This window comes from Prosopis cineraria, unplaced genomic scaffold, assembly GCF_029017545.1.
Source record: "Prosopis cineraria cultivar Desert tree isolate PC_DT_omini unplaced genomic scaffold, ASM2901754v1 PC5, whole genome shotgun sequence".
NCBI lineage: Eukaryota > Viridiplantae > Streptophyta > Magnoliopsida > Fabales > Fabaceae > Prosopis > Prosopis cineraria.
The window spans coordinates 31,310,417-31,338,121 of record NW_026555336.1 but is presented as its reverse complement, the minus strand read 5'-3'; the positions used below and the strand labels follow the sequence as shown (position 1 = coordinate 31,338,121).

Genomic DNA, 27,705 nt, shown 5'->3' with positions numbered 1-27,705 from the left:
GCAAAAGTGACCAATATATTCAATCCTTTAAATGTTAACTGTTTAGTTGACACCTAAGCAGAAGTTGACTATTTTTTTATTGATAAATAAAAAATATCCTAAAATTTTTTTACAAATGTTGATCAATCATTGTATGAGTACTTATAATGTTACTTTAATAAGTGTAATAGTGACCAATCTATTAAAATCAATGCCATATGGTTTCTTTCCATCACCATATATCTCGCCCCCTTCCTTTCTCCCTATCTATTCATTTTTCTTGTCTGTAAAACTTGAGATTTAACATAGTGAGATAGGTTGTTCAAAATCAAAGATTAAGACTGAGCACATCTAACTTAAAAATATTGTCACAACCTTAAACAATTGTATTCACAATAGATTCAAAAATTTCAAATGATTTTTGCCACTGTTGCAAAAAAACAAGCAATTTAATTTGATATTCAGTCAAAATGATATTTTCTCACATGATATTCATACAATAACTAATTAACTTCCAAAGACTTTCATCTAGGAATATTTTTGTCTATATCAGTGAAAAAAATAGTCAACTTTTGCTTAGTTGTCAGCTAAACGGTCAACATTTAAGGGATTGAATATATTGGTCACTTTTGCTCCAATTTTGGTAACGTTATGTGTATTTTTGCTCCTAGCCGGTGACTTTGTGAGTATTTTTGCCCCTTTTTTAGTCCACATCAATAAAGATTGACACGTGGTATGCACAGTCAGCATTTAACGGTCAAAGTTAACGATGTTAAGTCAAAGTTAACGGTCTAGTTACTTTTGCACCCATCCATATAACGTTATGGGTATTTTTGCTCTTTTCGTCACTCTAAGATATCGGGTGCCTGTCGCTGACTACTTTATCAATATTTTTACCCCTTTATCCTTTTTTTAATTGTAAAATCCTGGGTCCATAACCATTAATTGTAAAGAGCAGTCATCCTTAATTTGATTTTGTCCTTTTATTAAGTATTGTTATTTGAGAGATTAATTCAATCAAATATGGTGTTTCCAATTAATAATTATCTCTTGAATTAAATATAATTATACTTTTAGTTTTACGGTGGGGTGAAAGAGTATAAAGAGTATAAGGGGATGAAAAAGATGAGGATAATTTATAATGATATTGTTTTATTGTATTGTATCATTCCATTCGATCATCACCCCCCCATTGAGAGGTAAATAAAAATTGATTTAGGATAGCAAAGGATAGCTTTCCAAGCCATCTCAAACCACTTTATTATTTTTTTTAAAAAATTTTCCTAAATAATGGTATAAGACTTCTAAGACATCCTGTTTCATCTTAAAAATCTCTCAAACATTACCTTAATTATTATGCTACAATATTATTTTAATTCTCTCTCAACTTGAAAAGTAATACTAAAAAAAATCATTAATAAAACCTTATTTTTTTTAAATTATTTTATATTTTGAAATAAAAAAGTTCTTCAAAGTTGTCTTACTAATTGGGTTGGACAGAGTATTTATAAATATTAGTCATGACTAATATTCATATTAGTTTTTTTTAACTTTAAATTGGACTGAGTTGGGTCAGACTGAGTTGGGTTAACCAAGTTTTAGACCTTTTGCATATATGGCATTTTTTAGAAACTCCTCTTGATCCAAAATATGGGATATTGGGTAGATTTTGAATATATTTTTTTAATTACACCCTTACTTTATTATAGTCTATTCAAGTAGTTAATGAGATTTTTTAAATAAGTCAAATATTATATTTATTTATTAGCCAAAAAATAATATATTTATTTCATTTAAAGGTATGATAGAAAAATAGTGAATTTTTTTTAAAAATCAAAACCTTGACAACTTTTTTTAAAAATATAAATATAAATTAGTTGACGGCTTATATTGTAATTCAAAAAGGGATGCATTGTAATAAGATAAAATGGACCGGTAAGACCTATTTAGTCTTTACAATTGAATGTTGATTAGTTAAATGGCTTTACTTAGAGTTTTTTCTCTCATTGTGTTGTAATCATATTTACAAACTTTCAAGCTTTTGCTTGCCATCTTTATCCCCAAAAAATATATATATGTACTATTGAATTAATGTTTATTTTACTTCTTTATATTTTTGAAATTAGAATGTCTTTACCATGTTCTTTGGCATGTGAGAAAAGAGTTTTACATTAGTTATTTTAAAAAAAATAAAAGAAAAGAGTTTTGCGAGAGAAAAATAAGAGAAAGGTTCTTATTTTAAATGTCCTTTATACATCAATTAGATTTCTGTAAAAATTATACTTTATTAATTAAAAATAATAGGATGAGAAATTTTTATATGGACTGAATATATCATGTCATCTATATTTTATTCAATTTGAGCTATAAGCAAGCTTCTATTAAAGTACCATAAATGTGTTATTAATTTTGGTTTAAGTTACGAAACATTTTGACTATTTACCCATACTAAATTTTTGGAATGAGGGTATGTTAAGGTTTTGTTTGGACGTTGTAGTGTAAGAAAAGAGTTTCACCAAAGAAATGATGAGAAAAGGATCGTTTTTTTGGGTACATAGAAAGATACTTATTTTAATGGTTGAATATGTTATTTAGATTTTCAAGAATTTATAAATAAGAAAATTAAGCTTCTTTCAATTGACCCCAAAAAAAAAAATTCTATCAAAGAACCAAAAATGTGTCATCGATTTTTCCTAAGTTATGAAATATTTTGACTATTTTACCCCATAGTGATCTGATAGATTATTTACTATAGAGTATAGACTAATGCATCATCGGTCTTGTTTGGTCCGTTAAAAAAAAAAATGTTTCACCGAGGAAAGAATAAAGATCCTTATTTTGAATGTTCAATATACATGATCTAAATAGAAAAATTACTTATAGGTGTTGTGGAGGTGACTTATTTATAAATAAATTTTGTGAAATTCAAAAACTATAATTAAGTTCTTTAAAACCTGAATATAATTTAAAATTTAAATAAAAGACAATAACATCGTTATTAAATATATACTCCCTCCATTTAAAAATGTAAGACATTTTTGAGGAGTTGGATGTTACAAAATGTAAGAAATTTTTAGTCATTCTAGATGTAATCATTATCTTTTTTTTTCTAAAAATGCCCCTATTGATAATAACTTTATATTCATTGTAAGGTGTTTAATAGGAATAAATATGAAAAGATACGGTTAGTTTAAAACTAGGTAACTACTTTATTGAGAGGTGAAATTCTATTAAAAATACCTTATATTTTTAAACAGGAGAGTATACATTATATTAATTAAATAATTTACAATTATAATTTTAACTTTTTACAACTGTAATTTCATATATTCAATAATTAAATTAAACTGATCATTTTAACTATTGAATATGTAAAGTTATAGTTGTAAAAATTAAAGGTATAGTTGTAAATTATACTGAAGTACTTGTAAATAATTAATGTTAAATTTTATTAGCAATACATAATTATTTAACTATTAGATATATAAAGTTACAGTTGTAAAAACTTAAAATTATAATTGTAAATTAATTATTTGATTGATGTAATATATGTTTAATAGGAATATTATTGTTTTGTAGTCTAATTTAAAATTACACTTAGGTCCCAAAAAATCTGGTTGTGGTTTTCAAACTTTGTGAGACTTATCTATGAATAAATTTTTCCACAAAACTTATATGTAATTTTTTTTATTTAAACTTTTAGGGAACTCATACTTTCCTCAACTAAGGAATGAAAAATTAATTTACAGGCCACTATAGTTTTATACAATTTTCAATTAGGTTTTATTTTGTTTTAATAAAATCATTATAGTTTAATTAATTAAATATGTTAGTTCGTCACAATTTTTAAATTTTCTCTTTTAAAAAATGAGATTAAGGGCTTTTATATGTTTATTAAAATATTATACAATTTTAGAATTAATTTCAAAATTTTTATAATTAGATTATGCTTTCGTAATAACTTTTAAATATATTGAATTTTCACAACAAATTATTAAAAACGTAAGTATTGTATTAAATCAAAAATTTATAGCTAAAAATATTAAATCAAAGTTTCTATAAATTTTAAAGTGTTTTATTTTAAAAAAAGTTAAACATTCATTAATAACTTTAACTTTCAAGGGCATAAATTTAATCAATCAAATTATAAGGACTTAATTAAATAAATTAAACTACAAAAATATAACTCAATTAAGAAAAATTAAAAGGACATGTAGATTAATTTTTTCAACAAAAAAAAAAGAAAGCTTCCTTCTTTTTAGTTAAGAAAATAAGCTTTATATCACCCCAAAAAAAAAACGTTATCAATTTTCACCTAAGTTATGAAACATTTTGACTATTTTACCCCATATTGATATAAAAAAAATACCCTTAACTTGTTATTTATTTTCTAAAAAATAGCTATGATAAAAATATTAGGGGAATGGCACTAAAGGCCCTTAAAAGCAAGAATTTTACAGATAAGGCCTAATAGAATTTGAAATTATTATGAGGACCTAAAGGCCTCATTTACAATTATGTTTTCTGATAAAATGATGAATTTGTCCCTCTCATAACCAGTTGTTGAATGAAAACTTTCTTTTTCATCCTCCCTCTTCCTTCTCTCTCTTCCTTTCTCAACACTAATGCAATAACCAAATTCATCTTCCTCCCCATCATGCTTCTCTATTCCCTCTCTTCTTCTTCCTCTTCCTTCCTTCTTTTTCTCATTTGAAGCTTTTTCATTTAACGAGTAGAGTGGGTGATCCACTTTTCCAGATGGCTATGGAGAAGATGATCAGGCATCCACTCAATTACATTCCTATCACGCCAACCAGCTTCTTGGAACGATCTGCTATAGTGTGGAAAGAATGGATCAAGTTGCTGTATCTGCCATTATAGAAGAAACTTTTTTACTGCTCTTAAGCTTGTCTTTGAGCTTACTTTATCCATTCATCTTAGTCAGAGTCTTAGAAGCTTTAGTTAATCCATTATTAGTTTTATTTTGTCAAAAAAGGACATAGAGAGAGTTTAAACCATATCATTTTTATCTAGTCATAATGTACATGTTCATGTTCATTTAATAAAAATAAGTTGTTATTTATAGACTTTTTGTTATTTCTGATACATATTTTTCTGCAGTGGATATACATGTTCTGGTATAGATGTTATTTATGAAATTTATATTGTTATTTATGGAGTTTAGGTTGTGCAAACTTTGCAATTAACTTGTGTGGATATTTATGTGTACATATCGACAAACCTTGTGTTGTAAATATATGGACATTGTGTTGTTAGCAAATGGATACTTTCATGTTATATACGAACCTTTTGTTCTTCATAAACTTAAGAAACATTTTCAAATATTCAATTTAATCACACAAATCATGTGAAATAGATGGACATTTTCTTGTTAATAAATGGACCTTGTCATATTATATATAGACTTTTTATTGTTCATAAACTTGAAAAACTTTTTGTTAGGCCTAGCCAACTAATAACTAGACACATATGGACTTTCAGTTTAGAATATATGAAGATTGTGTTGTTCATAGTAAATATTGTGTTATACATTATCTGTGTAACTCGTACATTTTGTTAAGCCTAGTTTATCAATAAACTAAGTATGCATAGACTTTCATTTGAGAATATGTGAAGATTATACTGTGCATAATAAATATTGTGTTGTACATTGTTTACCTAACTTGTACATTTTGTTAAGCTTAGCCTACTGATAAACTAGACATGCATGGACCAGTTGAAAATATATGAACATTGTGTTATGCATAGTAGATATTGTGCTATATATTGTCTATTTAACTTATACATTTTGTTAAGCCTGTCTTATTGATAAACTAGACATGCATGGACTTTCATTTTGAGTATTTTACTAGCTCAGCTTGAACAAAAATGACAAGTTAGGCAGACCATGCACGACACAACATCCACTATGCACAAGACGATGTCTAAAAATGCTCAACAAAAAGTCATGCATTTTTAATATTAATAAGGATAATTGCATTAGATAAGAATTTCATGTTGGTACTAGCCTAGGTACCAAAAAAAGTACCTACGTGAAATTTGACATGATATTTCAAGTCTGAGTTAGTCACTATATCCAAAACATCTAACAGTTGCTTCTTTATATACAAACAAAAAATATCTATCATTATCAGTTACCCAAAAAATATTAATTGAGAATGCTTCCATATACATAATTATAGTTGCTTATGTATACCAAAAAGTACCATGTGACTACTTCTCATGCTAAGTTAGAATTCTTGCTAGTCTTGTGACTGTGTCTAGCCTCCCTACATCTTAAACAATGATAAATCTTTTTATCTTAGAATTGAGACTCTATCCTTGTAACATCGTCAATTTCAAATCAGGTTAATTAAGCTCAAATAGACTAATTAAGTGTATTAATGAGATGTGTGGCTAGAGGGGTTTAACTTGGTATAATTGTTATGATTTCAGCCTTAAAAATGGATCCAAATCAATGGCGGGCCACCCAGGAAAGGAAAGAGGAAGAAAAAGTAAACATTTGCTCTTTGTGCCATATGCCATGGCGCATGGTCAGCCTATCGCGGAGCTAGAAATAGATTTGAAATCCAATGGGCTCCTCTGTGCCATGCGCCATAGTGGAAGGCAACATGCACTGCGACATATGGCTAAAATTCTAATATATCAATTTCGTATCTGCACGAGAGAAACAGAGAAGAGGAAGAGAAAAATGAGAACGAAGGAGCTGAGCTAGGGCTTGAATAAACCGGCTTATAGGAGTAATTTGGAGCTCATAAACACCAAAGGTAAGATTCCTTACTTAAATCTTTCTCTCTTCTATTTTCTTGATGATAGAAGTTAGGGTTTGATTGATAATAGTGATTTTCGATCCATAAAAGTTATAGGTCTAAACCCATTGACTTAAATAGAGTTAATGGGAGTAGATTGAGCTAAGTAAACTTGGTATTTATGGTTTTATGATGATTGGTGGTTGGAGGACATTAAGTGTCCGAAATTCTCATAAATATGGTGGTTGGAAACAATTTGGTTTCATTAATAACTATTTAAAAGCTCAATATTATTAATGAGAGTTAAAGGAAGCTAAGAAGCCTTATGGGTACTTTTACATAAGTCAAGAATAAATCTTGAGTATTAAGAAATGAAGTGTTAGTGAAAAATAACTCAAAAATGGAAATTGATGTTTTGCATGATAAATGCTTGTAGAGTAACTACCATTGGCACCATTCAAGCTTCTTGAAAGCTTTGGGAGTGAGTAATTAAAGGGCAAAACCTTTGACCTCTCAAAGGTTTGAGATAACCAGGAGAATTTTATCTTACACTTTTGTGTGTTTATTAGTTTATAAATTTATAATTGATCATTGAAATGTGTAAATTAAAATAAAATGAAAGTATGGCTTGATTTGTTAGAAAATCTATTAGATCGATTTTGTGAGTTTTATGTCTTGTGATGTGAAAATTTTTTTAGGAACAATATTAGTAGATTTTCGTATTATATTATTGGGAGTTTAATGATTTTATGATTTGAGAAGTAACATGAATCTTTATTTATGAGAAGTTCAATGAAGTTTAACATAGTGGAGTTTAATGATTTTGGAAGTGTGAAGTACAATGATTGTAAAATTGGAATTCAATGACTTATTTAGTTTAAAGTTCCATGAAAATGTGTTTAAGTGTGAAGTACAATGATTGTGAAATTAGAATTCAATGACTTATTTAGTTTAAAGTTTCATAAAAATGTGTTTAAGAAGTTCAATGATTTGTGTAATGATGAAGTTTAATGAAATTGATAATGTGAAGTTCTATGAATTGTATAAAGTATGAATTATGGTATGAATGTGCATTGCATGATCTTGAAATGTGGGAGTTTGCCTAGAAAGAGGAATAGATGATAAAATCCACATGGTAAGGCCCATTCGTGAGATTGTTTGCCTGATTGATTATATCTATATTGTCCCACTTGTTCAATAAGGGATTATCTCACTGGTTCAATGAGGGACTCAAACTTAGCTAACTATCCACTGATTTAAGAGGAGGCTAGTTTAGGGTGTATGACATCCCATAATGTGAGAAATGGGGAAAACCGTGTTCCATAAGTGAGTTAGGTGCACCTTGACCGGGTAATCCCCTCATAAGTGTTTAGACTAGGGAAGTCATGGAATATTGACTACCCCATTATGTTATAGCCCACAATTTCATATTAGAGGAATAAGGAGGATATAAGGGAGGTGTGATCATGCATATAGTGAATAAGAGCACATGACTATCTGTATTGTGACCCTAATGAGAATATTCATGAATTGGGTGATAATTACTCCTGATTATATGTGATTATATGGTGTGACAAACTTTTTGGGATGTGAAGATTGTTGAAAAGTTTTATTTCCAAGTATGTACTATTATGCTTGAAAGTGTGAACATAGATTCTAAAATGTGTTACATGGTTTAAAGTATTGATATTATTTGCTAATTGCATTTCAACTAATTAATATACATTAGTATAGGCTAGTCGGACCTTGGTTACTGAGTAGTTGTACTCACCCCATTATCTTTAATATTATAGGGAATAGCTCAAGAGGTGTGGACAGAGGAAAACACCCAGAGGCTTAGGACCGCGATCCTTTTATAGTAGACCTTTTTATTTTGAGTAATTATATGTGTATGACAATTTCAATTTTCAATTAAGGATTCTCATTCGTTCCTTACTTGCATTATGTGAGTTGTAAATTGTAAGTTTATTTTGGGCCCTAAGGAGTGAGTTGATGAATATGTGTTATTGTGATAAAACCAAAATACTAATGCAAGTAAAAGTAGAACATATTATGGGATGATTTAGAGAACTTGATGAAAATTGTGGTAAACTCCCTCTTTTTATGTTTTTGACTTTAAGGGGTTGAGTAGTAAAAATTTGATCTGGGAGTATTTCATGTGATATGGTGTATTGCACGAGTTAGTCTTAATGATTTATATGTGGTCAAATTGGTGTCGATGGCTATTGGCCTTTGGCATTTGGTTTGGACACTTGATTTTGTGAAAATTATCGTAAAAGTGTAAATTTTGAAAAGTGTGTCCAATATTTGTTTTAGAAAGAATTTGAGTCTGAGACTAATGTCATTAGTTAGAGCTCAGAAACAGCTTTCTATAGACACCTAGTTCACGTCATTTAGACGTTGAACGGAGATTTGGGGTGTGTCGAAAATTACCCTAATGCTATCAAATTGATAGTAGAATTTACTGTCAAAATTCATGCAATTGTGCCTTGGCACATGGTGCCACAAGCCGCGGTACATATCACAAAGGCAAACATGCCATGACGTATGTTCAACGAGCCGTGACGCACGCCTCAAAATTTTTCAGCAAATTCTTAAACAAATACATTCACACAAGTAATAGTTCCATGCTTCTGCATATTTGTAAACTCTAGTTTGTCCAATTGCAAGACTTTAAAAATGATTTTAGTTTTGTAAACTTGGGGTCTCCATTTTGCTAACCATTTAAAAACTTTGTATTTTGATAATTACTATAATCTCATTCCCTAATTACTTAAGATTTGATTTTAATTATGGGATATTTAGGAGGAGGATATTATAATCCTCCTTGTTTATGGCCTCCCAGGAGGATAGCTAGATAAAGGCAATTGCAAGAAAGTTTGTGATAAATTATTTCAATGTTGCTGTATCAGGGTTTAGAGTGTCAAAAGTCTCAACTGAGATCATATTACTACCATAATTTTTTTCTTGACAAGTTAAATGATCCATTCTTCAACATATTGATATATATTACCATCTAAAAGCTTTATGAAAGCACATGCATGAAGACATGGTAGTCTAGACATTTGCCATGCCAGGTAAGAGCATTCACGCAATTTAAGATTTACCTGCACATCTCCATTTAATGTTTTCACCTTAACAGTGTTCAGCGCATAAAAATCTTCTTATAATGTATCACCTCTCAACACATTTTCCTCTAGCTTGATCTTCACATTTGGTCCAACTCCATTTGTCCATTTTTTTCAATGCCACTTTGCTATTGTGTAGCTTCTTTGCTAATTTCTCCCTATACTCATACATAAAAATAGCAATATTATACTTCCTTTCCTTGATAACTCAAGAATTGGAGGACATACACATAAGCAGTTCCTCTATTGTTTTCAAACAATTGTTCCACTCCAACATCATCAAGAAGATCCATGAATGTGCTTGAATCAATCTCAACTGTGAACTTTATGTCACTTTCATTATTATCATAGCAAACTTCTAATGATATAAATGATTTTAACTTTGTATATTTCATTTATTTTGTTATGGTTCTTGCAATTACATTTTCACCCTCATACTTCATACCACTATCAACACTCCTCACAAATTCACCACTATAATGAAAGAAACAAAACAATTTTTTTCTAGAACTACTTTTCATCTCTCATATTAACCTGCAATAAACAAATTAATCTAGGTAAATGTCCACATATAGAAGCCCAACTTTTATTTTATATAACTTAAAGTTTAACATAAATAACTCAAAGTTCATTTTCGCCCAATAGATACTCCAACATATTTGACAACAATTTTCTTCACACTAGAAGTCATATTGTATTCAATTCACATGTCAAAAGTCAATATGAACAAGTTAACCATTACAACAACTAATTCACTCTAAAACTTTTACAACCAACTTTTAGCAACCTTTAGCTTATATCAGTAGGTAAGGCTTTCTTAACAAATTGTACAAGTAGGCAAATAATATATAATATAATATCCACTATGCACAACATAAGGTTCATATATTTTCACCTGAAAGTTGATGTCATTCTAATTTATCATTAGGCCAGGCTTAACAAAAGGAATGCTCAAGTTGGGCAAATATGGCACAATATAATATTCACTTTGCACAATACAAAATTCATATATTCTCACCTAAAAGTCATATGATTCTAATTTATCATTAGACTAGGCTTAATGTAATGCACAACTCAACATTCAACAAAAACAACTCAAAGTTCATTTTTGCATAACAAATGTTCTAACATTTCTAATAGAAAAATTTTTTCATATTGGATCATATTTTATTCAGTTCACATGTAAAAGTTCAACATAAACAAGTTAACCATCATTATTGCACAATAACTAATCCACTCTAAAACTTTTATGGCCAAAATAGTTCAGCAACCTTTACTTCATATCAGTAGTAGAATCATAAATAAAATTTCAATTTCAACAACATCACATTTCATTTTGTATAACAAAAAGTCCATCTCATATGCATTCTATTACCTCATGTAAAACCCCCATTAAATGAACTACTATATATTAAGTGAGTGAAGATCATCTCTGTTGCCACTTTACCAGCAATTGACATGCAGCAATGACAAACCTTAAATATTTTCTACCCTTAAATTATTTCTACAGCAAAAACAGATGCCTCTCATTTCTACAGCAAGAATAGTAAAAATCTCAGTTCATTTCTACAGCAAAAATGTGAGAAACCTGAAAACCTTTAGCTGAGATCTTGAATCATCAGAAGCATTACTTAAAATGGAGGGATTTTGAATTCTACACGCCTCGAAAGTTACTCCTCCTCATTAGAGATCAAAAACCTTCCCATCCTTCAACTGAATACCCATTCGTGCATCTGTCATCCTTTTTCTGCATTCAATTTCATTTCTTTCCATTAAGGGCAAAATAGTGTTTTTGGTATAAAGAAATATTGCAATTAGAGCCGTAAGGCCTGTAAAGAAAAATCAAATTCATTTAGCCTTTAAGTGCAATAAAGTCTGTTTTTAGGGCCCTTAATTCCATTCCCCCTAAAATATTATACAAACATTTTAAATTTATGAAAGTCAAAAATATGAATGATATCATAATATAGACTTCCTCTTTTAAAAAAATGTAAGACATTTTTAACCATATTTTACCCTCAATAAAGTAGTTACTTTTCTTTAAACTAATCTTATCTTTTTATATTTACATCTATTTAATATATTATTTTATCCTAAAAAAATATAAAGTGCTTTATCAATAAGGGCACTTGAGAAAATAAAGATAATAATTACACGTGAAAAGATTAAAAATATTTTATATTTTTTAAAATACAATCTCTTAAAAAATACCTTATATTTTTTAACGGAGGAAGTACTACTGATATAATTTTGAAAACTACCTTGATTGTTTAAGCAAGTCATATTCATGTTATATCAAACTCCCCATTTAAAAATCAACTGAAATAATTGTAAGTGAGAGGGACTGCCATCACTTAATATGTACTATGTAGTAACTTAATTAAGAAGTGTCTATTATTTACCCCAATACCCTAGACAGATTAGACCCTGCCCTCTAGAGAGGTCTGAAGTTGGTATAACCCATTAAACTATTTTAACTATTACCAATAGTCTTTACAAGAGCATTGGCCGTCTTTAAAACAATGAAAACGATTATTATCTCTGACTATAATTTCTCTACCCACAATTCTTGAAATGAACTTGATGGCCCTATGACAATCTCCACATATCCTGAGATTTTTTGTGATACGTATAGGTACTCCTGGGGGCAGAGCTATGAGTCCAAAGGCGAGAGCAATCTTTTCACTGTGGTACCACACTTCTAAATCCTTTTCTTCTTCTTCTAAATCAAAGAGTGATAAATTCGTATCAGGTGCATATCCTGCTTCCTTCATCTCCCTTCTAAGCTTAGCTAACATCGCCTGAATCTCGTCATTCCTTTCATGAACTTTATCCTTTTTGGCCCGAAATACATGAACCCGGTTCTTCACAGTGATCCAACTATAACCAGCACCCTTTTTTATACCAACATCTTTCATTTCCTTCCTGACAAGCGTGGCTTCTTCCCACCTGCATAAATCAGTTACCAGTTTAGGTTTCAAATGAATGACCCCACATTTGTCATCAAATGTTTAAGAATAAAGAAAAAAAAAATTAAGAGAAAATATCACCTGTTTTTAGTCTCTATAATTTATTTTCATGGTTTCTCACCCCTTCGGTTTACTTTACTCTGAAAATTGTTTTTCCCCCCTTACCAACAGTCAGAAACTTTAGTCATTTTATTTTGAAAAATATTCAGAAGGACTATGAGTTGGCCCAAACAGTGTTAATTTTGCTGAGGTCCAATGTCCTTATCCTTCCCTAATGCCCTTCTTCCTCTCACTCACACTAGTCATTTTAAGGAAGTGAGACTCCTTTTCCTTTTTTAATTATACCAAATTTTTAATCAGACAATTTTATAATTTTTCACAAGTCAATATGTTTTTTTCCTAGTCAAGTACTCGGTTTAACGATGCTACCTAAGCAAAATTAACACCGTTTGGGCTCTCTGATGGTCCTTCTGAGTGTTTTTCAAGATACATGGACTAACATTTCAGGTGGAGCAAATAGAAGGGATAGAAAACCATGAAAATAAGCCGTGGGGACTGTAAACAAAACATGAATAAAGCATAAAGCTTTGGAATGGTATTCCCTCCCCCCCAAAAAAAAAAAACTAACTGCCGCGCTAGCCAGCAAGTGAAATATTATTCACCGATGTGAAAATGTTACCTTCCAGCAGCAGCAAGCATGTTAGAAAGCACCACGTGGTTGCCTGAGTCTTGGGGATCAAGCTTAAATAAGTTATCAGCAGCAATTTTTCCTAACTCTGGCTTCCTGTGCACCTTGCAAGCCCCCAGTAAAGCTCCCCAGACCGAAATAGTAGGAGGAATTGGCATGTTCTTTATAAACTCATATGCACGTTCAACCAATCCAGATCGTCCTAACAGGTCTACAATACATGCATAATGCTCTGCACCTGCTTCAATTCCAAAGTTTTCTCTCATTGACCCAAAAATCCTCATCCCTCTCCTGACTGCTCCAGCCCTACTACATGCTGATAATACAGAAACCAGTGTCAAATAACTTGGAACCATCCCGGACTGACCTGATGCCATCTCCTCAAATATAGCCAATGCCATGTCAGCATTACCTTGGTGTGCATATCCACTTATCATTGCATTCCAAGTGACCAGATTCCTGTCAGGCATTTCATTAAAGACTTGTTCTGCACCCACTATACTTCCGCATTTTCCATACAAGTCAACAAGTGCACTACCAACAAAAATATTCTCCTCAACACATGCTTTCACAGCAAGCGCATGAAGTGACCTGCCCAATTCCAGTCCTCCAAGCTCAGCACAAGCACTAAGTACGCTCGATACCATGAAGTCTGTTGGCTCAACTCCTTCTTTCCTTGCCTGCTGGAATACTAAGCAGGCCCTCTCTTCATTATGGTTTTGCACAAAAGTAGCAAGCATAGAGCACCAAGAAACATCATTCCGCAAGACAATTCTATCAAAAACCATTTCAGCAGATAATAGATCCTGACATTTTCCATAAAAATCAATAAGCCCATTTGAGACAGATACATCCTCCCCATATCCACTACGGATTATAAAGGCATGTAATTGACGTCCAACCTCCAAATTTTGTGTGTGAGAACATGCATTTAGAAATGCACAAAATGTTATAGAATTAGGCTCCCCATCCACACACAGTAACTTCTTAAATGCATCAAACGCATCTTGAGACCGGTTGTCTAGCACTGCATTAGAAATATAAGCATTCCATGTGGCTATGTTTTTTTCAGGCATTTCATCAAATATCTTACGAGCTTCATCTCTAAGACCCGTTTTGCTGTACATGTCAAAGGCACTGCATCCGACAAAAACATCACATATTTGACCAGCTTTCACTGCAAGGGCGTGAACTTGTTTTCCACTAAAGGGCATATGCAGTGAAGCTGAGGCTTTAAATACACATGGGAAAGTGAAGTCATTTGGCTGAATAGACTCATGGCGCATATTAGAGAAGCAGAGGAGAGCAGCAGCAAAACGACCATTTTGGACACAACCAGAAATGAGGGAGGTCCAAGTAACAACAGTACGAGCATGTGTGAGTGAGAGAACACATAGTGCCAAGTTAAAATGGTCAAGTTTGGAGTACATGTTGACAAGATAGTTGCAGAGAAATGAAGGGAGTGGGTTATCTAAGGTCTTGATGATCTGCGCATGGACAGAACGACCAAGTAAAGAAGACTTTGTTGAAACAGCAAAATTGATTAAAGAACCCAAAAGGTTGGAATGTTGCGAGTACATTATGGTGGTAATGACAAGACTAGATAGAAGCTTTTTCAGGTCTATTTGTTTGCAAAGAGTCACCTGAATTGCTCAAGTAGCAGAACATAGAAAGCTTTAATTTCTCGACATTCAACTTCCCTTCCCCTAAAAATAGACTTCCAATTGTCTACACAGTGGCCCACTGTGCAGACTCTGCACATAACTCTAATTTTATAATCACCATATCCATCCAGCATTGCTTTTCATTAAAACCAGAAAGCTATTGACAGAACAGAAAATCCAGGCATATATCATTTGTAATTTCAATATCACTTGTACAGGAGGTTCAGGCTCAGAATCTATCTTCATGTTCCAGCAAAACATAGGAGGATTGGCACCTGTAATTACGATGGATAGGAGTCAGTAACTAGTAGTCATGGTCTGTGATAGGTCACTGGGAATATCTTGACAGCATCAAACATAATTAGAGTGCCAACCACTTTTTTAATCATTTAAGCACAAACTGTTGAATTATATCCAATGGTAGCACAGTTCGTTTTCTTTCCACAAACCAACCTGTTTGCTGTTTCTAAACAAAGGTATTTAATATCATTCAACAACTAAACCATACGGAAGAGATTAAGACAAAGATTGATCCTTTCAATATCATGAAACTCGCATTCAATTCATTGAAAATGCCACCAAAACCAAATAAAATGAACTAAAACTCAGAGTGATTATAATATCAGCCAAATTCAAATTGCTAGAAATTTAAAATTCACGACACTATACCTTTGACTTCAAGATGATCTTCACTTCTACAAAAATGCCCCATTGCAGAGAATGTATGACCAAAGGCCCACTTCTTTCCCTAACTGTCCAAAAAGCCAAAGCACTTGTGCTGCTCGTACCCTACTTGGAACGTCACTTCATGAAGACTTTGTTTTGCTTCACCGGCAATGCTCTGTCATGTCTCTGGAACCATAATTCACAGCTGAAGAAAGACCTGGATGAGCATCGCTATGAGCCTCACGGCAGTTTGTTGACTAGGTTCTCTTCAATGGCAGTCTTCGATGGCACTGTGACAGTTCGATTTCTTTCTCAGTGTCTCTTCCAAAATGTAGAATCAACAAGCATGCCTGAAATATAAACAAATTTACATTATATATCCAACAAAGAGCACAGCAGACAGATTACTTGCCAAAACAAAGAGCTTTACGTATATGTATTTGCTTAATTTGCAGAATTACTGCTTTTTTGCGGACACCATTGTATTCCATGATATATAATCCCTCTCAGGCATTTTATCGAATAGTCTCCTTGCTTGAGTATCTTCCCTAATTTAACACACCCAGAAAGCTTACTATTCCAAGAGCACAGACTTCTCACCTCCATTTTATCAAACACCTTGCGTGCTTGTACGTGACGACCGCACCTGAAGTGCATGCATATTGAATATCAAATAGTTAGCTAAAAAAGTTGTGGGGCGATTTAGACCGGTGAGCTTGAGATGAAGATAAACAAATTTACTTTGTCTCCGTACACTGCTGAAAGAGATGATCAAGAATGCGGGAGGCTAAGCGAACGCCGCGGATTAGTAAGAGGTCCAAATATGAAGGCCTTTTAACAGTGTGGTGTGTGGACTTAGGATGCGCACCGTGGTGCTCAGCACCAAACACTGCGGTGTGGTTGGCAGTGTTTTTTCTTCTTTTACTTTTTTTTAAATCACAAATTTATTATAATGATAAATAATTATTATAAAATTATTATTTTAATATTTAATAAACTAATAAATATTAAGATGTTAAAATTAAACCTCAATAGTTTGAATAAAAATTTTGGTCTGAACATTAAAAACTGTATTAAAAAAATAAAACATGATTTGAATAATTTAAAATAAGAGTTGAATCTAATAAAATGAGCCAGTTTCTTATACTATAATAAATTAATATTTGAATTCCTATTAAGAGAAGTACCTATATTTAATACCTGATTATGTCTCGAATGATATTATCTCTCATAAATAAACAACTATGCAAAATCAATAAAATAAAAAAATATTTTTATTTATAATTTTAATTTTTTTAATACAGTTCTGAATTGTTCAGATCAAAATTTATATATGAATTGTTCAAATTAAATTTAACAAGTTAATCTGTTCATATTTAATTTTAATATCTTAATATTTATTTATTTATTAAATATATAAATATAATTTTATAATATTTATTTATTACTAGTATAATAAATTTGTGCTTTAAAAAAGTTAAAAAAAGAAAACACTGCCAAATGGTAGTATTTTGGTGCTGAGCACCACGATCTTAGGATGAGCACCAAAACCAATTCCTTAATAATGTAGATATTGGCGAGACGGTCGTATAATGGGACTTGAATCTCGTAAGAACAATAATTTTTGTGTTCTGTTGTCAATCAGTGAGTATAGTTGAAAATACGGGCGAGCCGATCCTTAAGGGTCTAGGTCCTTAAGCCGGTTATCCATCTTTAATATCTTTTTTTGAGGTTCGACCCTTGTGTAAAGGGTTCAGAGTTGGGCCTAGAAGACTTATTAAAAAAAATTAAATTAAATTAAATATTATAAATTAATTAAAATATTTTAAAATTAAAATACACACAATATTTAAAAAATTAATAACATATTTAGAAATCTAAATAACACACATTCATCAATCAAAACCCAAATCCTCCTCATCCTCATTATCTACAAATAAAACATTAGATTTCTCGAATGTAAGTGTACTTGTTCAAAATGAAGGTGAAAATTCAATGTCAATTACCTTTACAACTTCCTTTTCATCACTTACAATAAATATTAATCAAATTGTGTCATTATCAATCAATATATATATATATGTGTGTGTGTGTGTGTATAAAATAATCAGGCTTATTCGGACTTGAAGAGTCACCCGGGCCTGAGCTCTTTTTTACAGGGCTTATCAGGACCAGGCCCTCAATTCCGATTCCTTTAAAAAAATTAATTTTTAAAATCTAAATTTTTATTTAAACAGGACCCACAACCTTGACCTATATTCCTGACTTTACCTGTGAAGTGGGAAGGTGGGAAATAGCGCTGCAGACAAAAACAACGTGAACCTCGTAAGACAATAATTTTTGTGAGAAAATAACAAATAAATCCCAACAAATGACAAATAAGTATCATTTTCCCTAATTGTTTTAATTGTTTTTTAAATGGTTAAATCACTTATTTATCCTGAATTTTTTTTTTTTTCCTGCTGAATGTTCTGAACTTTTACTTAGTGCATTTTTATCCTGAAATTATTAAAAAAAAGTGCTTTTTTGCCCAGCCGGACCCTTAGTTGACCTTCAGTCTGACTTATCTGCTAGGTTGGCAGCCATGTGGCATTCTAAAAAAAGTAGATCCAGCGCAAGCACCTCGCCTCAGTCTTCTGGTTCTTGATACAATTTCTTGGGTTCATATAATCTAACATGATCATCTATTAAATATATAATGAATCCTGGTCCAGGAAGAATTCCATTGCCATTGGATTTGGGCAGTGAGAATAAGCTTGGTTTTAGGGGCAACCAGAGGATTCGTTCGGATTCATGCTGAATATAGTTCAGTAAAAATACCTCATGGCAACATCAAATCTTTCAATGTTGTATCTCTATCATTGGCTTTTCTCTGCTATTGAACCTGTTCATGCAATCACAAGATTGGGAGGATACAGCGCTCCCGAGCAAGAAGAAAGCAAGAAGCTGTCGAGTGCTTTGAATTAGGTAAGAATGCCTGAATCTAAAGGTGCGCCGAACGAAAGAAATAGCAAGAAAATTATGCAACCTTCTATTGTTTCTAAATAAAATGAAAACTTGGCAAACACTCAGAGAAAATCGATTCTGTTAATGAAATTAGAAAGTTAATGTAGCGAAAGCATAGCAAATTCAAGGTGGTCCATAACGGGATGACAAGATTTTTCAGAATGGAAGAAAGAACCTGTGAAAAGAAACAGCAAGGAAATTCAGCTTTTGGTCCAAGAAAAGGCTTGAAATAGAACAAAATTAAGCTACTTACGAAGATAGTGGCATGGACGAGCTTCTAGCTGTGATTAGCTACAAGGTGAGGTCGTCGAACATGGAGAATGTTGCCCAGAAGCTCGAACAGCTTGAAGAAGCTATGGGTAATGCTCAGGGCGGTATCTCTTAGCTCTCCTCCTAGGCTGATGATTCCTCTTACTTGGCTCTGGCGAACCTTAAATCAAATTGGCATCTCCTTTCTCCTCATACCTCCTCCTTACCTCTAATCAAATCGGCTCGTCCTTTCTCCTCCGACCTTCAACACTTCACGTTCTCTTCGAAATTGAGAACAGATTACGGCGCCTTATTCCTTCCTCCATACCAAAATGAAGCTTCGAAGCTAAGAGAGAGGTGAAGACGTATTATTTCTACTGTGGGTGCTTTCTGGGCGAAGATGAAGCAGATAGAGAAAGGTGGAGGGCGAGGAGAGAAAACGGATGAGGAGGAGATTAGAAGCATGGAAAAAGGAAGTGGGGATGAGTAGAGTAGCGTCGAACAAGCTCCAGGGGTAATTTTTTTTTTTTAAATGCCACGTGGCAGCCAAGTCACAGTTTGAAGTCAAATTGACGGTCCATTGGCGAAAAAAGCTCCCTTTTTTATAGTTTCAAAATAAATGTTTCAAATAAAAATTCAGCATACCCAACATTTATGAAAAAAAATTTTAAACATTTTTTCACCCTTTTTAAAATTATAGTCAGGATTCAAGGACTTGAAATGTAGCATATGGAAGGGAAAAAAATAGCTTAATATTTAGCATCCAAAAATAAATAAAATAAATAAAATACGAAAAATAACAATCAAAATAAAGTAAAAATGACAATAATTTAAGTTTTAAGAATAAAAATTAAATGAATACATCAGTTCAAAGATATTATATGTTAAAATTCTCATGAGTTATATTATATTTCATTCTTTTGAGTTCAACAAAAAAAAATTTATGTGTGATAAATATTACTCCTCTGTTTAAAAATATAAGATATTTTTTCAGGGTTAAATTTCAAAAATTTAAAATATTTTTAGTCTTTTTCAAAGTAGAATCATTATTTTTTAAAGTACCATATTAAATAAATTATTTTATATTTTTTTTAAGGTGAAACAACTATTAAATAGAGAGATAAATTGAAAAGATATAGTTGGTTTGAAGACAAGTAACTATTTTATTAATGATAAGATTTAATTAAAAATATCTTATATTTTGTATGGAGGGAGCATTTTCTGATTCCCTGATTACAATAATGGAGCACATCTTTTTACTAGTAAACAGTTACTCTCTTTACATATGTGTGCTATCAAAGCAAGGACTTAAGGTGAGATTTACTTCTTTAACTTAATATAATTTTATTTACTCTTTTATTTTTATAAAGCACTCTTTCATTTTTTTTAATTAATATTGTTAATTTTATCAAAAAATTCATACATTGAACTTTTATATATTAATAAAATATTTTCAAATATTAATATATTAATTTAATTTTTTAAATAATAATTATTGATATAAAAATCAATCATTTGAAACTAGTTGCGTTGTGATTAAAGGATTGAAAATATATTTTATAAAATTAAAGAATCAAATTGAAACATTTTACTAACACTATCTTTTAATGTTTATCCTTATTTAATAAAATAATCACTTAAAAGTGAAGAGTTAAGTGGCTTGTTTATTAAGGGTATTTTTAAAAAACAACGTACATTAATTATATAGTAAAAACTCAAATACATTATATTTTTGAATGGGAGGAATATAAAATTAGAATAGTAAATGTACTCCCAAATCCCCTTAGGGGGCCACGATTCTCCTCTTCTCTCTTCCCATCATCTCTCCTCTTCTCTTGCTAAGTTCAAACCATTAGATAAAGATATGGATTGTTCAAATTTGATTTCTTATAAAATATTTCATTTCATTTTTGTGTTTTACTGTGTTTTGTTGTTGTCCATGTTAAAATTTGCCATTTGAATTTTATTATTTATATTATTTTATAATTTAAGATGTTTAATAATAATTTTATGTGATCAAATTTAAATCATCTAGATTTAATCTAATAAGTAAGAAAGTGAAAAGAATGAAAGATGGTGGAAAAGGAAGAGGATCCTCTTACTTTAGGCTTTTATTAAATCCACAGGCCTATAAAAGCTACAGCTGCATCGGATGGCTTAGTGCGGCTCCCTATGAATTGGAAGCATAATTCCCCATGAATAATTTTAAAATCTTAATTAATTTTAACATCTTAGTAAAAATTCCTTTCAAGTCTAATTGTTTTTGATTTAATTTTTTCATTATAATAATGTAACACATGTACCATATATGTAGATTTTGAAATCATTCAAGAATCATGAGTTTTATTTTGGAATAATTAATTTAAAGATGATTTTCAAATTAATTATCACTATCATTTAGATTTACAAATTTTGTCAAAATAATCAGTAAATTTTCATTGATGACATCAATTATCAATTATGACGAAGCATTTAAAATCAGTAAATATTAGCAGTCAATAATGGGCGCTTCGGTAAGAACTGTAGGAAGCATGTAAAATTTAAAACTATATTGACAGAATTGACAGCATATGTCAGCTAATTAGAATCAAATGATTCAAAGTTCAAACTTCACCTCCAGTTCAACATCACGACATTTTCTTTGCTATAACAAAAAGACTTTCGGAGTTTATTCTTCTCATTGCTGGGGAGCGCACACATAAGTTCAAACTACAGCAGAGGGCATAGTTATGCATACTGAATTATTCATTGTTACCCACAAGACACACGCACGCACGCACATGGCAAGGTTTAAAAACTGAAGCTCATCCATGTCTAATTTGAGAAAGACAGTGCTCAATTCTACTTTAAGGAGTTCTCAATATCTATCACGACCTATACTTCACATCCTTATTTATTACCCTCTGAAGAGCTTCATTTATGTAATCAATTGGAATCACTTCTATGTTTGGGTAAATTTTATTTGCAGCACAGAAATCAATCATCTCCTGTGTCTCTTTTGTACCACCTGTAATACTTCCGGAGATGGATCTCATACCTGTCAAAAAGTTTATGCATTTATAGTCCCATCACTTCAAGTTCAAACTACCAAGCTAAACAAAGTATAAAACGGTGGATTGAATTTACAACAAATTTTCAAAACATAAAAGTTAACATACCTAGATTAAGGCTTGCAGGGCTAAATTTAACCTCACTTGGGAACCCAACAAGGACTAGGACCCCGGCGGTCTTCAAAAGTGACATATAAGGATCAACGGGTGATCACCAGAGGCCGTGTCTATTATGAAGTCCAAAGACTTGGGCCAATGCCTGTGTAGGAATCACCATCAATTTTGACAGGAAAATTAAAGGCACAAGTCTACAATCTAATTGATGCCTTAAATGTCTGATGCTTAGTTGCTTACCCTCATCTGCTCTTGGTCAGAGGAGACAACAAAGTTGTCAGCACCAAGCAGACTATAGGCCTCCTCTTTTTTGGATGCACTTGAGCTGAAAATTGTTACATTCAACCAAATGCCTTCCCAAACTTCGCGGCCATATGACCAAGGCCACCGAGGCAATCACTCCTAGGGACTTACCAGGTTGATTCATCTTGTGGCGCATCATGGGAGAATAGACAGTAATACCAGCACAAAGCAAAGGAGCTGCAGAGCCAATGGATAACTCTTGGGTATCATGAAGCAATACCTGAAATTCAAGATCAAATATAAAATGACTGGTACAATAACCTCTGCCGATAGGAAGTCAGATGACATGTTTCAAAACTGAGGCAACAAATCAGATATCTCTATAAAGGCAGTCAGATCAAGAAAAATGACACTGAAATCCGTAACAGTGGATACATAAATAGCATATGATAAGTTTACCTTTCATGGACTACTATGTTACTGGAGTATCCTCCTTTTGTGATTGTGCCATCAACATCAACCCAATTAAAAGTTGAAACCGATCCCTTCATACAATGAACTTCTAATCCATCATTACAATATTGGCAGTCCTGGCATGAATTCACATAAGTTCCTACTCCAACATGATCACCAACATTGAAACGATTGACGCTGGAACCAATCTTTTGTACAATTCCAGCAATCTCATGTCTGATATGCAAATAACACATACACGTTAGTTTAAAAGGACAGGATAATCATACTTCAAAAGAAGTCAACTCACCCAGGTACCAAAGGATATTTTGAGTCGCCAAGTTTATTCCTAGTCCAAATTACATCAGCATAACAAACTCCACAATGCGTGATTTTTATAAAAACATCGTCATTCCCAAGAGTCCTGAACAATCAACATGTCATATGATCAAGCAATCAACACTTGATGGCAAATCCAATGTGATATGAAAAAATAAACAGTGAAAAGACATACTTTCTCAGTTGAACAAACTACTCCACACACTAAAAGTAAAACCGTAATAATGATAACACAACAATCCAGCCGTACTCAATAAAGTAGGGTACAATGTGCATGCCTGCGACTGAATTTGTATGGGGAGAAACTCCAGATGCATCTCTTGCTGCCCATCCTAGGCAATCTGTACCAGCATCTTTGGAACTCATATTCTTTCTGCAGCACAAATACCATCAATCAGTTACCAGTTTCCTCTCCATGTTTAGATGAAACTAACAAAATAAAGGTATCCATGTACTTCTAAGTCATCCTCTTCCAACAAATCAGAATTCTTAATGAAGATTGGCATTCTAGAGAAGGTAATATTCCATCTGGTCCTTTTTATAAGTCACTTTTAGCATGTTTCATCACGACACCGAACCAAGGAAAATCTTAAACCTATTAAGTTTGTCTTAAAATTTAACAAGTTTTCACCTCGACCTCCAATAAATATTCTTAAATCTCATTACTGGTATTTTTATTCAAAGCATTTAATAAGGATAAAAATGTAAAGAAGAGCCTTGAAAATTGAGAAGTGCCCTCCCTATAAATAGGACCAAATTTTTTCTTCTCTCTCTGCCTTATAAATAGAACTAGAGAAGTACTAATTAAGCAAATCCCACAATGATTGCTCCTTCATGTCAATCTGTACTGTACCTTACTTAGAATTAATTTTATATCTACAGGCTTTCCGTATTTATGAAATTTCTTAGTTTAGGCTTGTGGTATAAAAGCCCCTGGTTTTGGCAAAATAGAAAGCTAGTTTAGATTATCAGACCCGTACAGTTGATTTGTTTAGTGGATCCCCCCCCCCCCGGGTTCAAGTTTTTTTATAAAGATTAAGGAATTGCCTCACCAAGGTCTAAGCAGGTTGGAATAGATCTTATGTGTTATGTAGAACATTAATAATATGTTGAAAAGCAGGTTATTACAGAAGAATGAGGTTTGACCCTTAATAATATCTGGCCAGAAATGCTCTGTTCTGCCAAAAAGTTTGTAGCTAGAAGCAATATAAGGAATCTTATGCACCTTGGACAACAAATACCCAACTAATTTAAGGAGCAATAGGTTACAGTTTCTCTTGATGATACTATTATTCTACATGGTGGTGGGGATAAGAAGCTCATTGACGATAGATGTGAGCAGGTATGATGGCTCATAAAGTGTTGTTTTCTTTAAACAGTGTGAGATTTTTACTTGTGCTTTCACCTAAATGATCTTATATATATATATATATATATTTGTTACTTGCATCGCTAAATAATTGAAGTGTTGCTAATTAATTGAAGTTACAAGGCTTAGGTATATCTACCATAAGCAGAAGTGACGCTATCTGATGGCAGTAAAAATATCACCTACAAATGGTTCTTAATATATGGTCTTCCAGATTTAAATGTTCCCTCTTTGATTTGATATATACTTCATTTCCTCTTCATAACTTGAAGATGCCCACTTTTTTTTTTTTTGGGCCGTTCACTTCATGATGTTTAAATTATGAATGTCATTTTATAGCTCAGGGAAGCAATTGAAAAGAGCTCTGCCACATTTGATAAAGAGAAAGCACAGGAACGACTATCAAAGCTAACTGGTGGTGTAGCTATTTTCAGGTTTGTCACATAGCCTTATAAATTCTGTTATGATAAACATGTTTACTTTTTCTCACTTGGAAGTGAAACCAAACTTTCTCAGGCTGGAGGATCTAGTGAAGCAGAAGTTGGGGAAAGGAAAGATAGGGTGACTGATGCTTTAAATGCTACAAGAGCAGCTGTGGAGGAGAAAATTGTGCCAGGTGATTCCTTTTTGTTTCTTGCTGTTTGATTGAAAATTAGGAAGAGAGAGCCAAGTAGCATATGCTATTTGTTCTTGTTCACTTTCTTAAAATATTTTCCCATTTATTTTGGTTAAAATACATTTTTTTAATCAGGTGGTAGAGTTGCTCTCTTATATGCCAGTAAAATTTTGGACAACCTTCAGACCCAAAATGAGGATGAGAAAAGAGGAGTAAAGATAATTCAGAATGCACTTAAGGTTGTTTCTTTGGCTAAGCAATTCCTCTTTGGGGCATTCTAGATTAAATCATTTCTAGTGAATCATATTGGTCACTGCAGGCACCTGCATTCACAATAGCTTCTAATGCTAGTTTTGATGGTGCTTTAGTTTCTGGGAAATTGTTGGAACAAGAAGATGATAAGTTTGGTTTTTATGCTCCTAAAGGTTTGTATTCTCACTTGTTTCAAATGTGAAACCCTATTATGGTTATAACTTTCTCCTGTTAGCATTCTGTGTAACCATTTTCAGAATCAAGAGACATCTTGCTCAATTGGAACAAGTGAGAGTAAAAGGTAGTAAAAGGTCTTTGAGAAGGTAAGCTAAGGGAAGAAGAGCGAATCAAACAAACTAAAAAATGCATACATGGATTACAAGCTTATACACAAATGCATACATATATATTACCTCACTCAAATTGGATATATACATATATAACTTAATATTCCAACAACTAACCTTTACCATTGAGTAACACAGACATTCAAGATATTTCTAATTATAAATTTATATTTATTAAAAGAAGTTATTTTAATTGATCAGATACCATGAAAGACTACTCATGTTTCTTCAACATCTACTTATTAACCTCAAATTTATATATTCATCAAACAGGAAAATAAGGTTGCTTCATGAATTGAGGAACAAGGAAACAAAACAAGAATCAGTTTAGCAAATGCTCAGTTTGGCAGCTCCAGTAGAATTTACTGTCAAATCTCTGTCCAATTTTCTTCTTTTAAAAATTGTATATTTCCATCTTGTTTGATTTTCTACTGGGCACAAGTAGGCACTTGTCCTTTCTGTTTTTAAAGGAATTCAAAAGCATGCAGACATCCTTTTCTTGGGACCAGGCACACACACTTCCTAATTAAGTATTTTGCTCTCTCTGTTAAGCATTTACCAATAAGCAGCATTACAGAGAGGAAGAGAGGCAAGATAATATGATTAAGCGATCAAACTACAACTACGGATAATTTAAACCTCAGAATGAACACTAATCTAATCAAAAGCTACAGAGGAATATGACGGGTTTGTTGTTTTAAGCAATTCTCATGTGATTGATGCTCTGCTATATCATCAAGTTCTGAACATCATATCTTTTTCTCTTCCCACTTACATGGTCCCTGAAAATCCATCGACAACTCTTCAACGCTCATATATCTACAAGCTCGGACTCAGATGCTTACTTTACCTCACCAGAAATTCCACATAAAAAAAAAAATATGGATATGGACGAACCTAGGATGAACCGTACGGAGCATCAAGCATGAAAGGAAAAACAGGGCAGTCTTCAACATTACCTCACGGCGAAGACGATCAGGAGGACAGGTTTGACGATGTGTATCTCCGCAAGGGGGTTGAGGAATGGAGGAAGAGAGAGAGCCGAAGACAAGTGCGGTGAAGGACGACTGAAGGGTCGACGTCTCGAGCAGCGGCAATGGAGAAAGAGAGGGCGGCAGCGAGGATGAGGAAGTTAGATTCAGAAATTTGAGACGTGAGGATGAGGATGAGGATGAGGGTGAGCGATGATCTGGAGTCAATTAAAGTTAACAACACTAACTTGTTTAACCACAATTGGCCTCCGAAAAATTTGTGGCTTACCTTCCCCCACATCCTTAGGCTATGAATGTGATGCGACGACGAACAGTTTCTAGACACAATGGTACTGCCCGTGTTAGCTGAAGTATGGCCCAAGAAAATGAGATGGACGGAGGGAATGGGTGGGAGAGTTTTCCTCTGTAAGGCGGGAAGGTTGTTCCTCTGTTGGTCATGCGATCTTCCTTCTTCGGTGCTTTTCATCTTCTTCTCGTGCTTCTTCGTTTCCCAAGGCTAACGGAAAAAAAAAACACAGAGAAGAGTAAAGCTGTGCAAAAAATCCTTTCATCCTTTTCGGTCCAATTCAATCTCGCACAACTCAATCCTATTTAATTTAGATAAAAACTAACCTTTTAAAATTAAAAAGATTAAATTATTGTGAGATTAAATTAGAGAAGAGATTGAGAATTTAGACCACTTCCCAATCCTATAAATTTATAATATAATAATAATTATTATAAGTTAATTTATAATAATAATTAATAATTTTTTGTGTTTTATATTTGTGAAGTCATAAATATTAAATAAAATTTTAGCATTGACCAATCT

General features: G+C 32.3%; 2 protein-coding genes and 1 long non-coding RNA gene across 4 annotated transcripts; all 3 read right to left on the bottom strand.

Annotated features, from left to right (window-relative positions):
• Window positions 1-12,249: 12,249 nt before the first annotated feature.
• LOC129310435 (pentatricopeptide repeat-containing protein At4g14850) lies at window positions 12,250-16,708 on the bottom strand. Of its 2 annotated transcripts, XM_054952274.1 has the most exons (5): window positions 16,606-16,708; window positions 16,465-16,510; window positions 15,868-16,214; window positions 13,526-15,473; window positions 12,250-12,826 (listed from the first exon to the last, which is right to left on the bottom strand). In XM_054952274.1, exons 4-5 carry the CDS (start codon window positions 15,112-15,114, stop codon window positions 12,358-12,360), a joined length of 2,058 nt encoding a protein of 685 aa, XP_054808249.1. In that variant the 5' UTR covers window positions 15,115-15,473; window positions 15,868-16,214; window positions 16,465-16,510; window positions 16,606-16,708; the 3' UTR covers window positions 12,250-12,357. The 2 variants fall into 2 exon arrangements, with proteins under 2 accessions (XP_054808249.1, XP_054808248.1); XM_054952273.1 differs by having other exon boundaries at window positions 16,465-16,676.
• A 632-nt stretch (window positions 16,709-17,340) lies between these two features.
• On the bottom strand, window positions 17,341-19,568 carry LOC129310394 (uncharacterized). The gene is made up of 3 exons (XR_008593106.1): window positions 19,124-19,568; window positions 18,685-19,045; window positions 17,341-18,163 (listed from the first exon to the last, which is right to left on the bottom strand). It is a non-coding gene; the product is annotated as an uncharacterized LOC129310394 (long non-coding RNA).
• A 2,102-nt stretch (window positions 19,569-21,670) lies between these two features.
• LOC129311698 (probable cinnamyl alcohol dehydrogenase 1) lies at window positions 21,671-23,699 on the bottom strand. The gene is given in 12 exon segments (XM_054954113.1): window positions 21,671-21,992; window positions 21,995-22,156; window positions 22,278-22,376; window positions 22,379-22,415; window positions 22,512-22,627; window positions 22,630-22,677; window positions 22,680-22,772; window positions 22,775-22,806; window positions 22,986-23,216; window positions 23,290-23,403; window positions 23,597-23,621; window positions 23,624-23,699. Coding segments are annotated over 12 exon segments (1,050 nt in total). The 5' UTR covers window positions 23,685-23,699; the 3' UTR covers window positions 21,671-21,960.
• Window positions 23,700-27,705: the final 4,006 nt, after the last annotated feature.